The 15,953-nt window shown below is 38.0% G+C and overlaps 1 protein-coding gene across 3 annotated transcripts in view; it reads right to left on the reverse strand.

The window, feature by feature from the left end:
- Window positions 1–1,356: 1,356 nt before the first annotated feature.
- Window positions 1,357–15,953, reverse strand: part of SH3RF1 (SH3 domain containing ring finger 1) — an 86,342-nt gene continuing 71,745 nt past the window's right edge. For all 3 annotated transcript variants that reach the window (XM_064510957.1, XM_064510959.1, XM_026122914.2), the window contains exons 8-12: window positions 15,688–15,858; window positions 15,264–15,523; window positions 11,329–11,687; window positions 8,867–9,201; window positions 1,357–4,025 (exon numbers count right to left, since the gene is read on the reverse strand). In XM_064510957.1, coding sequence (XP_064367027.1) covers window positions 3,857–4,025; window positions 8,867–9,201; window positions 11,329–11,687; window positions 15,264–15,523; window positions 15,688–15,858 — 1,294 coding nt within the window. In that variant the 3' untranslated portion in view covers window positions 1,357–3,856. The remainder of the gene's footprint in view (window positions 4,026–8,866; window positions 9,202–11,328; window positions 11,688–15,263; window positions 15,524–15,687; window positions 15,859–15,953) is intronic.

A 15,953-nucleotide genomic window follows, 5' to 3' on the forward strand; every position in this document is an offset into this window, starting at 1 on the left:
GATACATGGCAAAAATCCAAAGAAGACAGGTGAATTGACATGTCCTATAGAAACCAGTGACATAGCTATTTATTGTGCAGATATATGAAAGATTATCGTAGGAGTTTTAGTTATGTCAGACACAAAAACTTGTTAACTAGACAAGTGGGTTCTTGTGTTTCAGTAAAGTCAATACACACCTTTAAAAGCATTTGCTTAAAGCTGCTGGAAAGAACAATCCAGTTAAAACATTCTGCCAGCTCTAGGAAAAAAGTCAGAAGGCTTAGAAGCCTTGTTTCTAAGCCTATGCAAAACTATAATTGGTATTACTGCTGGAAGGCAGAGGTAATGAAGTGAGGGTGAACAAGATTTCAAGCACCTTTGGCAAGCCAAACACATATTAGTATCACTCAGTAACTGCAATACCAAGAAAACCCCAACCCAAAGAAACAGTCTTACCTCTACTGCTTAACCATGATGTTTGTGTATGCTCTTCTCCTACGGATGCACTATGGATGCAGTGATGTCAGATCACAATTCTGAAAAAGATAAACAAAGTTGTTTTTTCATCTTCTCTGTTCCTTCTCCTCCTCCCCTTTCCCCCGAAGGAAAGTTAAGAGATCTGCCCCCCCCCCTTTTTTTTTTTTTGTTTTTTTGTTTTTAACAGCCTAGAAGCTGTGTCATCCGCTACCAGCAGGATCTAGGCCCAGGTCAGTCTTACCTAACACAGAATCTGTCATAATAGCTGGAACATTTATAGAGTCTAAATGTTTTGTGAACACGTGTAGAATCCACTTTCCATCATTTTCCAATCAGTCCATGTATACTAGTGGATAGCTAACCACATCCAAGTTAAGATCTCCTAGTTAGGCTGTTACTGTCCAAGTGCTGTGCACAGCAAACTTGGTCAGGGCAAAGGAGTCTCTTACCACCCAACACTTTGGCCCTCAGCGAAAGTTAGGGTAGATGCTTTACTCCCAGTGTTGGGGACCATCTCTCAAAATACACACAGCAGATCCACTATGCTAGGTGCTTCTCTCTCTAGGAAAGCACTTTATAACTCATACGCACCTGAGTTTATGCTGATGACAAGACCTAGAACAAAATAGTAAGTGATGATCAAATTGAGATGGAAGTTACCTTTTTGCTTTGAAGTTACTTGAGGAAATATAGAAATGGAAAAGATCAGCCAGATTGTCTCTAGAAAACTTGCATTATATTCCATTATTCTGAACTTTCAACATTGTGGAACCTGAAGACCTTCTCTGTATTAGCACAGATGTCCTCCTATAAATGCTGAAATTAAGTTCTGATAATTTTGTCAGATTTTCTGCAACTAATTTGTGTTTAATATTTGCATACACATTTTTCTTTAGCTGTTTGCTAAGAAAATATTTATTAGGATTGAAAGTTTAACATAGTAAATCAAACACTTAACATTCACTGGACTTCAAACAGATATAAAATATCTTACAAAACTTTTTTAAATGGAATTACACAAAGCAAATGCACAGGGTTTGTCTGTTTCTACACTGAATTAATCCCAAGCCAAAACCAAAAAAAAACCCAAAAAACCAAAAGATCACAAAAAGGCATGATAAACTGCATTTTGTCATTGTTGCACTGCTATCTAATAAGCCCTTTTTACAAACATTTATTTAATGTTAAAAAAAATCATTTAACATATTCCATCTAACAGAACTATCGGATTAACAGCTGATTTTAACTGACTTTACATCATGAAATTCTATTAATAGAGGTATCTTAGTCACTTAGTTTAAAATATGGAGAATAGAGATAGAAAAAAATTAACCTTTAGTAGTCTTTAATATAAAATGCACTAAATCTTCCAAAATAAGAATATTATGACACACTAGTGCCAATTTATGCTGACAAAAGCTGATATCAGCTTCTAACTAAAATTCATTTCACAAAACCTTTATATATTACATGAATATTCAAGTAAACTATTTAAAATATTTAAAAACACAAAAGCTGAATTATACAGTGTTTCAGAGAGACAGTTAATTTGGGAATGCTGTCATTTCCAACGATATATATTTATAGATAAATTTTTTCTTATTTTTAAGACCATCATGATACTACCTGATATTGCAAGAAATCCTTGTCATTAATATTTGATATTTTTCAATGTATAACTTCAAAAAAATAAAATGATAAGGATTTAATACATCACTGCATACTTGTCCATCACTACTTCTGCGTATCGCGTGAAATGGAATCACGCTACCGGCTTCCCTTTGTAAAGTGCTGAGCAACAGCCAAATTCCATCAATTTTAACTGGATTTAACTGGAGATGACGGTGCTCAGTGTCTTGCAAGAATCACAATTAGACTGCTATAACCAAACAATAATATAAAAAATAAATTTGGCTGAGTAGTGCGTTTGCCAGTGTCAAATCTCTAACAAAACCCTGAAAGACTAACATCACTTTTCTTGCAGGCCTCATTCTTTGTATCTGTCAGCTGCAAGGACATTATGATATTTTATTAATGATTCAAACACTGGACACCTCCTCTGGTTGAAGGCGAGTTGCTCACTAGTTTTGGTCAAGTGGCTTTTGGGAAACTTTCAGAGCGAAATAACCCAGCAACAGGAAATTTGAATGAAAAATGTAGATCATGCACAGTTATACTACTGCAAGAATTGAGTAAGACATGCAAGACAAAGAAAAAGTCAGAACATACCAAAGTAGCAATGGTTAAGAAGTTAGTAAAGTTTTCACAGTGTTTCATACAGCCTTTTACTTTAACACAAGTGCATCACTTACCACCACTATTGCTCAGACATTTTAAACATCTCTTGGCCATGCAGATGAGTGTGAGAAGAAAACATTGCAAACTACACTTCTTAGGCATTTTTAGACATTAAGTACAGCTTAGAATTTTATTTTTATATTCAGTCTTATCAAACAGGTGTTTTGAAGCTATCACCATTCTAAGTGTTGGGCTTTAACATTCCTTCCAATTTTGCTGGATCCTGAGAGGTAAATGCCCAGAGAACCGGCCATACATACAAAGCTAAGCTTTGTGCAAACAGCCAAATTCTTACATAAACAGAAGGTATAGGGAATTTCTTATTGGCTCTCCTAAATTTCTGCCTTCCTAACCTTGAGATGGTCCTAACCGTAAGATGGTTGAATTTTATTCAGTTGTTCACTTACATCTTCACCTCCTGGAAACATTACTCTACCTGGGTGATTTATGAAGAAGTAGAACTAGACTCGAGAACACCACTAACATTTTTTATCTCTGTCCTAAGAACAAAATACACATTTTTCCCCCACTTGGCAAATTCTGTTTGACGCCACATCACCACCACTCAACATTAATTCATAAAACAGAGACTTACTCCACTGGTCAGACACAGCAGGGGAAGAATGTCTAGAGGGTAAGTGGGAGGCTCTTTATCAGATATAATTGCTTGCTCAAAAGGAGAGAATCCAGCTTCCCCTTAGCTATTCTTTCATAAATTAATAATTTGTTAAAATCATAATCACAAGAATTGTAGCTATTACACAAAATTCAAGTTTTTTAAAAAACAAGAATAAATTAGTTACAGCCTTGTAAACAATTGTTCATTTATGTAACATACTCGGGGAAAAAAAAAGTTCCTCTATATAATAAATCAGACAGTACAAGGCACACATCACACTTAAGAATCCAAAGTGATAAAACCAGCAGATGCCTTCATCTTCTTTGTTCGCTGGTGTAATTGTGCTATAGACAATGTAGACATATGTATAATTTTGTTCTTACAGTCATTTGAAAGTATTCCATGACTGTGCTTTTTCTGGTAGAATATTTGTGCTATTTTACAGTACAGTATGATTTGAAGCTCTTGGAATGAATCGTCTCAAATGTTTTCCACAAAGCTGCCAGGGAAAAGGCCAGTTTTTCCATTTCGTTGCAGCGTGCCTTTGAACCAGCCATCCTCACGTTTTTTGTGTACAAAAACAATGTCACCTTCCTTAAGTTCAAGTTCTGCTTCACTCTGAGGAGGGTAGGATACCACAACCCTGTACCTGCAGAATAAATAAATAAATAAAAGAACAAAGCTCTTAGTTTAGGGGTTTTTTAACCAATGCTCATAAAAAAAAAAAATTCTGAGCATGTTAAAACTTATCAGAAAACGAAATTGCCTAGAACCATTTGCTGAGTTTATAACAACTAAAGTTAAAGACAACGTGAACAGAAAATAACAATAGCAACATAAAGAATTTAAGTCAAATGTATGCATCTCATATCACAGTTTTCACAGAGATCTTTGTTAAAAGACATATAATAAGAGGTTAAGCAATAGGAGAAAATTGTAAACACATTTTTGGATGTAAAGTTGCAGACTCTTCCAGGAAGCATGACACAGCAATAATCAAAGCATTCGCAAGAGTAACTGGGCACAACTTTATGACGGTATGTTTAACATGATCTTATCCCAGGGAGGGCTCTTGAGGAAAGGCAAAGAACAAAAAAGTAGCTAACAAAACCTCTTCACTTGCATTGCTGTTTTTTAACATTATTTTTGTTTATGTAAGAAGCTTTTCAGGATAGAAAGCACGCCATCTTAACTCGGCTCAGTTTGTGTGCTGCTGTACTTCGCACCTTGAAATCACATCTTTCTGCTTTTGCCATGACATGCATCTAATTTTATATTGCATTTTCACAAATTCTATTTGACCAAATATGGGTGATCAGATCCAGGCTCAAATTCACACAGCTGTCCATTCATATCACCCTCTATCAGCTACAGAACAAAACTATTTTTCTATTACTTATAGCATATTGTCAACATTACGAATTTCTTGCAGGGTAAAGAGCTTATGCTTGTGCGCAGAAGTTCATTGCCAGGTCCTTGAAAAAATTAATCACATTTGCTAAGCATGACTTCCGTTTTGAAAGAACATGCTTATTCCTCCATATTCCAATATTTCAAAAGATATGCCTATTTCTCTCTTCATCCGGTATATGTAAATGTCGTCAGATTTGCAGGTCTTTCTTGGTCACCTCATCTATAAATATCTCTTACATGCATTTAATATATGCAGAATGCATTTTCTCCTTTACATTTGCTTTGACTATCTTAAGGTATCTTTCATTAATATTAAAAGTATCCTAACTCTTTGTAATCAGTTAGTGATAAAATATTAACATTATAAAAATACTTAAGCTTCCCAGAAGCATCCATTTTATCTGCCGCCAGTTCTTTCCCCATATTCCTAATGGGTCTGCTGCATCCCACAGCACTCTCGTACTCTGCATTTGCGAAATGATTTCTTTTGGTCTATCTTCACATTTCTCCATTCTGCTTTTCATCTTTAATACTCACGTTTCTGTTAGTTTTCAATAACATGAAAAAGAATACATCCTTCTTTTTCATCCCTTTCTTCATTGCTTCTATTTCACTAGACACAAAATACTGATTTTCTTCCCAGCTATGTGTAGCTGGTTTCTAGACAACTTTATTTGTGCTTCTCCTGTCTTGTTCTATGAACCACTTGTTTGATCACCAAATGGAGAAAAATATCACATTCTCACATGCAGACAACAGGCATAAATAGTCGGAATTACTGTTATTATATAAGTTAAATTCATATTCATTATTCGACTTTTTCTTTTAAGATTTTTCTTTTAAACTCTGAATTTTTACCATTCCTTGTCAGCTCATCTGCGTCCTGCTGCTCTGCAACTCTCCGGTCTGCTGAGTAGGTCTCTTGACTCCTACAGATAATCAGCCCCCTCCTAGGGTAGACTCATGCTCAATAGCATTTAACGCTGCCAGATCTGGTAAAAAACTGTTGTCCTCCAAAACCACTGGCCTGCTCACTGATGTCACACCAGTCATTTTGTGGTGGATAAAATGACGTGGAACCACCTCAATTACAGAACAAGATTACTGCTGTCCTTCACTGTAACTGGATGAAAGACTCTACTTGTATTACAATTTAGGATATGCAGTGATGTGTATTTAGGTTCAACATCAGGTCTTTATCACCATTGTGAAGTGCTGGGAAGCTTATTATTACAGCGCTATATATTTCCTGTAAAACTTAAAGCTATTTAACCAATGCTTCCCTTTAAAAAGAAGTGGAAAACTTAGAAGATTTGGCAAAGACTACTTGAAACGGTCTTCTACCTCTTGTTGAATAAAAAAATAAATCTTTCAGATGATCAAATTACTTTGTATTCATAGCATAACACGGCTGCTCCGGGAGCTGCGGGGAATTGTGGTTGCCTGTCTTTGTAACGAAAAGACAGCGATCCTTACCCCTGTCGGCACTGTGTCAATACGAGCAAATACAACGCCGTAAGACAACTTGTGCCTCGGCTGGGGAATCGGAAGAAATGACCGAACACTTATCACAAAGTCTCAGGTGAGCTGACGCATTTCACGAGAGGAAAGGAATTCCTGAGCTCTGCTCCCGGCTGCCTTGGCTGAAGCTCCTCTGTTTAACTCATCTGTTCCTCCTGCACAATGCAAACATGAAGGACCATGGAGCACTGCGAGCAACCGCGCTAGTTCACCGGGGGAGACTGAATATAGGAACGGGAACTAACTTAGTGGTTTGCTGCACCGAACATCTGCAATACGGTGGAAGGGAGTGTCATCTTCTTCCCTTCCTTTAGGGGAAAGGCTACGAGTATCGAAGTATTTACTTGCAAACCCATAGCACAAAGAGGCAGTGTACTACCAAAAGTGCCAGTCTGCTTCTTGTGCATGATCAGAAGCTAGCTCTTTAAATGGTTTGATTTTTACCTCCTGTTTTCTAGACAGATAGGAAATACGCGGGCTCTACAGAAAACCTGTTATTCTAGTGAACGGAAAAACAGTGGAATTAGAATAAGAATTAGTTATTTCACCTTAAAGAAAACCAGGATTTGTGGAAAACTTGGTATCAAAAAATGGGAACATTTTCAAGTGCTTCTCAGTGTTGAGTCAGGCACTTTGCTTCCATTTCTTACAGACCATCAGCAGAACATTACTCCTAAATCCTCTAGTAACCTCCAAAAATAAAACTTGACCACGCTAATAATTAGGATCCAAAGCCAGAGCCAGTGTAGAAAGAGTACTGTTTCTTTTTCAAACAGATTGTAGCCTGTGATTGAAATTGTGATATGAAAGAGCAGAATAATCTCAGCTGGAGATTTCTGTTCTTTACCTTTTTGTTGAGCCTATCTTCATGAATATTCTCCTCCACACCCCCCACTTTTCACTGTACATACTACTGCATCATCACTATTCACTATTCTTATTCACCCTTCTTACAGACCTAATGAAAATTAATGCTCATAGATTACTTTAAGATACCAACTACAGTGTAAGTGATAAGCACTGTTAAGCAACACATTTTAAGCACTTTGGACTAAAGAAATCGAAACAGGGCGCGTCAGCAAGAAAAGCCTTAACCCTGCACCAAAAAGGACAAGGAGAACCCAGCGTAAAGATGAAATTCTATTTAAATACACTGAAAAAAAGAATAATAGACTAGCAGAGACAATGACTTTGTGGTAGCACCTCTCTGGTAGCAATTATCACATAACTAAATAATAAGGATACAGAGATTAAAAGGGGTATTTGAGTATATGTTATTAACGTTTCAGTACAAATATTCAGCATTGTTTTCAGTAAGTAGTTCAGAGAAAAGAATCGCCATTGTGAAACCAAGATACTTGAAAAAAATCACATTTTGTGAGTATGCAAATGGTTTTACACAACCACTGGTCATACCAGAACGAATTTGATATTATTTGCACATTCAAAGCTTAAAAATATATTACTGTGCCAAGCAGACTTATGATAATTGGAAAATAAATGGTGCAATTTTTAAAGAACGTTCCTTCAGCTTTTATTTTCCATCCGTAAGTGTAAAACTACTTCAGAAATTCAGTAAGAAACAGAAATTTCCTGCAAGGAAATTGTGCAGAAATGATAATAACCTTTTAAAAAAATAAAGGTATGACAAATCAAATTAAGGACAAAGTGGAAACTTACATACTGGCTGGGTCTTGCTACACGGATGTAGCCGAAGGTCAGTGGGACTCTAATACAATGGCATGCCCACATACCATGAATTAATATCATCAGACCAAAGCCTAAAATAGTCAGCATGAATCAATTCATTTCTACAGTTGTTACACTGCAACTGCACTATTTTTTCTGTATGCCACAAATTCCTGTAGCTACTGGAAAAGAAGTCCTACAAGATTCTTCATATTGTTTGCCTAGCACAAGGGATAATAAAAAGAGGCAGTATTCAGAAAATTGCTGCTTCCTTCGCAGTCTACGCAATCTACTGAGAACCTCAAAATTTGAGAATAGCAGAGGGACAAAAGAAAAGTGAGAAAACTTAAAGGCAACTGTCTGGCAGTTTCAGAATCCAGACGACAAAGTGCTTTTTGGGCTCACTTCCCAGGAAGCAGAGCACAGTAACAAGCACAGCATTCAGGTAGTGAAAGTATCTTTGCAACAGCTGAAGAAATCACATGTGAAGCCTACTCATAGATAAAGATCTTATTCACTATATACTTATGCTTGCAGCTAGGCACTGCTAATAATCTTAAAGAACTAACATGATTATTCATATATGCAAAATTATAATGTGTTAATGAATTGCAAAATAGGAGGCTTATTTTATCTATCTCAATTCTCAGATCAGGCCTATGATCATAGTATTCACTCCAAAACCTCAAAGTAACACGAAAAGTAAACACACAGAAATGTTGGTTGATACACACGTGAAGCATTGTAAAAAATAAAGGTCCACTTTTTCTATAAGATCTCAGTGTTTTGAAAGACTTCTAGCAGTCCTAATACATACTGCGCATGTCAGAAATGCACTTTTCTCTTGGTTTGCTTAGGGTAATTTACCTTTCGCAGACAACAGGCCTGGATTCATTCAGGACTGGAACCAGGGACGAGCAGGGCTGCCGAGGCGGCGGCGCTATAGGAATATTGGAATCCAGGGAACTCGTTTTCCGATGCAGCGTCTCCTGTGCCAGCGCAGAGACCTCGTTGTCGGGGGGACAGGGTCCGGCTTTGCTGTGACTGCCTGCTGAAGGAAGCTCCGGCCCGACTGCACCTTGCAGGGCCAGCTCTGCAGCTGCTTGCTCAGCCTCCAGAGTCGGTGAGGCTGGAGGTGACAATCGGGGCTTACGTTTAGTGGATGCTCCAGAAAGCAGTTTCAGCAAACCTTTTTTTTCTTTCTGTAAACAAAAAACAGTGCTTCATTTCAGAACAAAGATATTCAGCAAAAAGCTGAACGTTTCCTTCTTATAGATGGCAGTTGGATCAGAGAGGACTCAGTAAATTAGGAGGAGACACTTGAGACTCTACAAATAATTACAAAGGACAACTATTCAATTTATGAAGAGAAAAATAGTAACTTCTTTGGACCATAAATTGGCTAAGGCCTTTCACTTAGTTAAAGATAAGTTAAGGTTCATCTTAAAAGCCAACAGCACTGGCCCAAAAGGTAATTTAGAAAAAGGAGCAAGGAGTTAGATTCCCACAAAGGGAATCTAGGCGGTAAAATATTTAGTTAACATGGAAGTTTCTAGGAAAGAAATAAACACACTATCAAACCAAACTGGGAGAAAAGTCTGACCTGGAGGCTGCTGTCTAGATATGTGTCTTCTATTTATCCTCCCTCAGTAAGGGAAAAACTCTACAGTTTAGCAGAAATTTGCCACAAGGGGAATGTATTGTGTTTTGCTGCTCTGCTAGAGGGGAGAATTGTAAACATTTTTTTTGCTTGTCCAGACAGGAATCCCTGAAGACTGTTACTTACCCTGAAGAGAATTATTTAAGTAGCTTTTGTGTTTCTTCTTTTTTTTTTTTAAGGGGTGTGGCAGTGATCTTCTTACTAACCCTTTGACTGAGTGAGTTTAGTGCTTATGAGAAGTGCCAGATTGTAAGCCCTGAAGACAAAAATAAACTAACCACAGAAACAGAAAAGCATGAGCAATGTGAGATTTTTATGACAGCTTGGGATGCAATGGCATCGGTGAGCTGTGAATGAAAAATTCTCTGTCCCTCTTCCAAGTCTCCATTAATTAAAGCGATTTCAGCAAATAACTGCCGTCTATGAAATGGTCAAGAAAAAAAACCCTCCAGAAATTAATATAGTCTAAATATGTTAGCATCTTTAACCTTAAGCTCCAACGTATTTTCTAAAAGCCTTGCCTAAAGGCCTCTTACTGATTTCAGTTGGCTACAGCTAAACTCATTTTGAAAGCAAAGTTCTTAGTAGCTCCACTTGACAATAATCAACAAAAATAATTAAAAAGTGGGTGAGAGTAGTGTACAGAATATGATTATGAACTTCATCAGGGAGTGCACATGAGTAAAGAGTAGCACGGTAATTGTCTAAAACATCTGAGATCTAAAGGAAGCTGTTAAAAGAAGGTAAAAAGATTAAAGATTATGATAAAGATATCACAAACTTAAAACAAAAACAGTTGGAAAGACATTGGATTTTTTTTTTTTTTTTGCCTATAATATAAGATAATCACATGGTTGAGTTTAGACCCAGGACAAAGTACTTCAAATAAAAGGAAGGAAAGTAGACTCACCAGAGCCTCTACTAATCCGCATTTAGAAAAGGCAACTGTGTCCTGATATTTCAGCTGACCTTTTTTTTTTTCCTTTGTCCAACAAACATGGTTTGTAACATGTTTTCCTATCTGTATATCTATCTGTCTCTAAGACAATAACTTAATGAGGAAAGTAACCTTTCTAATGATGTAGTAAGTAAAATGAGAGTTTCATGCTTAAGCTTTCCCACCTATTTATACAGGCTAAGCAAATAGTGATTTTCATTAAATACGACTTTTATTTTATTAGACTGATCTTTTAAAGTTCCTGCAAGTTCACGGTCTTCGGCAATTTCTTCTATCAATTTAGAGACACTCACTGATAACATTTGATAACCATACTGCTTTCTAAAATATTCAGGAACCTGGCTGCAAGTCCAGAAAAACAAAATATTAAAAATTCCAACTGTCAGTCTAATGACTCTACTGAACTGTGTCAATTCACCTTCTGTTTTTAATGTTAATGGCCTGCATCTGCTGCCTTATTTTAACCCTCCACCAAGGATGCTCTGCTCTGTATTTTAATCCACCCTAAATTATTCTTGCACGACCAAGAATGGACTTGACCACAGCTATAGTTGCAAAGTGGATGCTTGAGTTTCAGGCTCAGCCTCAAAAGCCTTACAGTGGTGTTACTCAGAAAATGAAGACAGAAAACAAAAATAGACCTCTTAAAGATTTGCATGATAGAAACAGGAGAATTCAAAACTCATGGGAGTGATTTTATTCTCTGCCCACCTTGCTATCCTTGTCTGCTTTACTGACAGCAGCATTTCCACCAGCTGCTAAAGCATTCTCCGGAGATGCAGGAGCTCCAGGGTGAGCGTTCACAGTTCTCCCACTAACGTCTCCCTCCAAGGAGGGAGGGGTAACGCTGGGAGAATTCAAAGAAGCTGCTGCACACGCCAGCGGGATGGTTGACCGGTTCACGTTCACAGCCGTGACGTAAGCAGCAGCGTTTGAAAGCTGAGGCTGGAGCTGCTGGGAAGCAACAGAGTGGTGGGGAATGATCACAGCAGCAGGAATAAGGCACGTTGGACTCTGTGCCTGTATGGGTGTCACTGCTGCTGTAGGTCTTTCTTGACTGTGCACAGCAACTAGAATAGAGGAAGAAAATGCAAGAGAATTAATCTTTTCACAAGACACACAAAAAGTGAGTACAGTCACTGTATTAAAACTAATCAATAAAAATCCTAAGCAGCTTCCTCTCTACCATCATCATCTCCTATATAATACTATAGTGACGTGTTACATGGCGTCAAATTTATCTCACCAGAATAAAGAGCTAGCCTATGCCTGGTATCCCACTTGCACCAGTAAGCAACAGAATAACTACAGCCCTGTGACTATTGTGAAGGTACCTAAGCTGCTGAGTGAAATGCTTCATATATGAACAGAGATGCAAAGTGAAGATTACATTTTAGTTCATAAGAGCTAGCTAAATCCTGCCTGAAACTTGTTTGTTCTTTTTAATATGCTGCATAGTTGTCAGGGCACATAAAACAATGTAGGAAGGAACACTCCTTATAGAAGCTGCTAAAAATATAATTGGATTGTTTTCCCTAAACTATTCAGTAAATCCACAACAGATTTAGTGGGTCTTTCAAACAATAAGTATAGTGGCAATTACTGCTATGAGTGGTTTCTTTAGAAACGTAAGCTATTGTCTCTTGGGATGTTTAGATATAGAAGTAGATTTACTCATACCCCTGTGAAATAAAAGAAACATCTGCACTGGAAGTTGGAGAATAGCATAGGGCTGAATAAACTAACCTGGGCCACAGCCTAGCTACAAAGTAGAGCTCTGCATGAACTAATTTATCCATTCCAAAAAGCATATGGTTAAATGGTAAACCATACTTGCATTAGGTCATTTAAACAGCTTGAGTATCTCTGTACCACTGGGTGATATAAAGTGTAGACATCTAATCTGAACAATATGAGGCAGAATGCAGCATCCCAGTGCTGCATAGCCTCTTTCCTCCAAGTACGCTAGAACTTAATATCTAGGAATATGCACCTTTAGGTTGGTGCATATACTTCTCAAATATCAGTTCACTCTGATATTTCAGATGCTAATTGGAGTCTCAGGCTAGTTGTAAGCAATACCTTGGAATCAAGCCTCTAGCACTTGGTCTCTTTACTAATTCCCCTGCTAATTTGGTTAGATTGAGCCAACAGTACATTAGCAAAGACTGATACGGTTCACAAATCTGATATAACAATCCTACAATTAGTATTATATCCAAGTACAATGTCTAAGATACGAAACAGTAGTTCTTTCTAAGAAGAAATCACAACTAAATGCTACGTATATTTTTGATATATACCCTCTTTTGTATCTTTTTGATACATACCCTCTCCCCCCCATCACAGACCCTTTTTAGCTTTAAGTACTACGAGCATTTCAGACAGGAAGGTTAGGAGGGTAGAGGCTTGTGTAAATCCAACGGTAGCAAGATTTTTGGTTAAGAGGGATTATTACTGCTGTCTTTTGTTTATGAGACAAAGTCAGTTTTCTTACAAGTAGCTGCCGTTCTTCAAGATACAACTACACTTACACGCAAACAGTAAGTGTACAGGTAAGTAACAGCTTTCTGGTTTTGTTTTCTTATCCCTGACCCACAAGAAGAATGCATCAAGCCACCCTATTTTCACGCACTTCAGACAGTAATAAAACAGGCAAGGTGCACATCTCCTTCCCCGTCTCTCAAACAAAGAACACACACTCCTCAGTGTGGGTGATGGCAAGCAATGGCTCATTAAGATCATTTGAAGAAGGATCCTCAAAGTCCTGAACTAAATTGAAACTGAAGAACAGCCCTGCAAAATGCAGCATTAATCCTCAAAGCTTCATCAAGAGGATAATGCTCAGCAAAGGTGTTCGGGAAAGCTCAAGATGATCACATTTCAGATGCTGACTACAAAGTTTTCTGTAACGTTTGAACATAAAGCAGCCATTATTGCTTCACTTCTGGTTAAATGGGCCCTTATAAGGGACAAATTCCTATTCATCTTCCAGCAGCACACCTTTACACTGCAATCCAATGTAAAGTTCTCTGTGAAGAGACTGCAGCCCCTTTGATTTTTCCATTTTGGACTTGCAAAGTTGGCTGGAAGCACATTGTCATGTCTTCCAGCTGACCACAACTGTAAGAACTTACTCATCTTGACAGTGGTAGAAGTGCAGAAGTGCAGGGACAGAAAGGCCTCTGGAGCCTGCAGGAGCTTTCTCTTTTGTGCTCTCATTTGCAAGTTCCTCGGTAGTGCAAAAGAAGGATTTAGAGTAGAAAACACCTGTGCCTGAGAGGCAGGAAAATACAGATGTTTTGCTTTATTTTCTCTTTCCAGCTGCCAATAGCACCTGGGCTTCTTTGCTTTCATTTCAGAGTAAAGAATGAAGTTGTTGGGCTGGATCAGATACCATAGTCCTTTACAAGATCATATTGGAGGAAGATGGGGCCAATTGGGGAAACAAAGGACCTAAAGACATCTCCAGATAGCACCAGGTTTGTTTTTGAAGATAGGATGACATCTGAACATGCGTGTAAGGCTTTCTAAGGAGATGCACAGCTTTGAAGGAGGTGTGGGCTAATTCATGGATACTGAGACCATGGGAATCATAATGATCCTTAAGGGAATAACAGATTCATTTGGACCTTTTGTCTTCTCTTCTGCCCTGCCAATAAGGACCTAGTGATAAAAAAAAAAAAAAAACTTCCGGTCATGGCTCTTTCAGCCAAGAGATCCCAAATAAAAGGCTGAAAAAGAAATACTGGGATAGTTTCATCAGATTAAGGTGTGTTCTTTTGAGGCCCTAGGAGCAACTGGAACACATAAGGCTCTAACTGTGTGGTGTTATCCTAGCTTGGCAAATCCACAGAGGAGCACGTGAATTTGGTAAACGAAATCTCCTGAAAGCACAACTATTCATCTTTCTGGGTCTGAGTTTAAATAGCAAGAGGTCATGTTTCCCTATGATATGGCCTTTCACAGACAGTGAAGGCAGAGACAGACCCATCAGAAACACACGACTTTATGTCATAGATGGTACACATCTTCAACCCAGTATAGTCACCGTGTTTCACGGTCAAAGCCAGAAGTTACAGTCAATAGTTTAGAGAACAAACTGGAATGCCTAAAGACCAACCCTGAGCTAAAGCATCAAAAAAGAAGAACAAATAAATGCAAAAGGTCTTCAAAGATGTTAGGAGAGAATTTAAATGTGAATGCCAAACTAGAGCAATATGTAGTTGTTGTGCAGTTAACACTTGTTAAAAAATAAGCTATGACTAAGATGTTCTTATTTTTATTACTACATGAATTGCATATGAGTGGGGAAGCTCAGACAACATGCCCCCATCCCAGATAGTGCTAGAATTAAAAAATTCCACTTAAAGTACTTGCATACAAATTCCCAACAGCAGCAGTATATATGTACACACAAGTGCCTGAAGGAGATTAAGAGATGTAAAATTCAGAGCGATAAACCAGCATTTCAGAAAGCATTCAGCTCTATAAAACAATATTTAAAACCCTTTTCTTTCCTCCTCTTCTTTTTTTAAACATATATTTACACATAGCCTGACTCCAGGGATCTGCTCAGACAGACTCCAGTTTGGCTATCCTGCATACCTCTTTTTTTTTTTTTTTTTAATTATTATTATTATTACCTGTTCTAACTGCATTGCGAGCCTGGTTGACCGTCATTTGTCCTGTCATGTGCACAAGGACCTTGGTTTGCGGACTGGTTTGGATATGTGCTGCAGAAACCACAGCTGTGGGCACTGTGCTGGAGTTGACTGCCACACCATTCCCCTGGAGCTTCTGAGATGTTCCACTAGCGGTGGAAGGGCTGACCATTGTTACCACTCGTCCTGTTTGGCCAGCAGTAGACATGGGAACTTTTGTTTGGGATGCACTTGTCACTGTCCTGCCAAAATTCAGAACAAAAAACTGAAACACAACTGAAAAAATGAGCTAGTTACTAAAACCCACAGCTCTTCTATTATCTAGTTTTTAGGATTAAATACAAAACCAAAATCATTTTGGACTTGAAATTAGGTAAGCTATTTAGACATCTGTATAAAAATATACCTTGTAACCGGGGCCACATAATTGCCAGGAAAAACACCAATCTTGCTTGTATGCATGGAAGTTCCTTTGAACCAGCCATCTTGACAGCGTTCAAACACTAAGAACATTTCTCCCTTCCGCAGTTCCAGTTCATCATCTTTTCGAGGCGTGTATGGATATATAGCAATGTATCTAAAAAAGAGGTATGTAGATGATTCTCAATATATGCAATTGAGAAGTGATGGTTTTTAATTGTTTTAGGCTTGCGTTTTCTAGCTGAGAGAGTC

The sequence above is a fragment of the Dromaius novaehollandiae genome, chromosome 4, assembly GCF_036370855.1.
Source record: "Dromaius novaehollandiae isolate bDroNov1 chromosome 4, bDroNov1.hap1, whole genome shotgun sequence".
NCBI classification, from domain to species: domain Eukaryota; kingdom Metazoa; phylum Chordata; class Aves; order Casuariiformes; family Dromaiidae; genus Dromaius; species Dromaius novaehollandiae.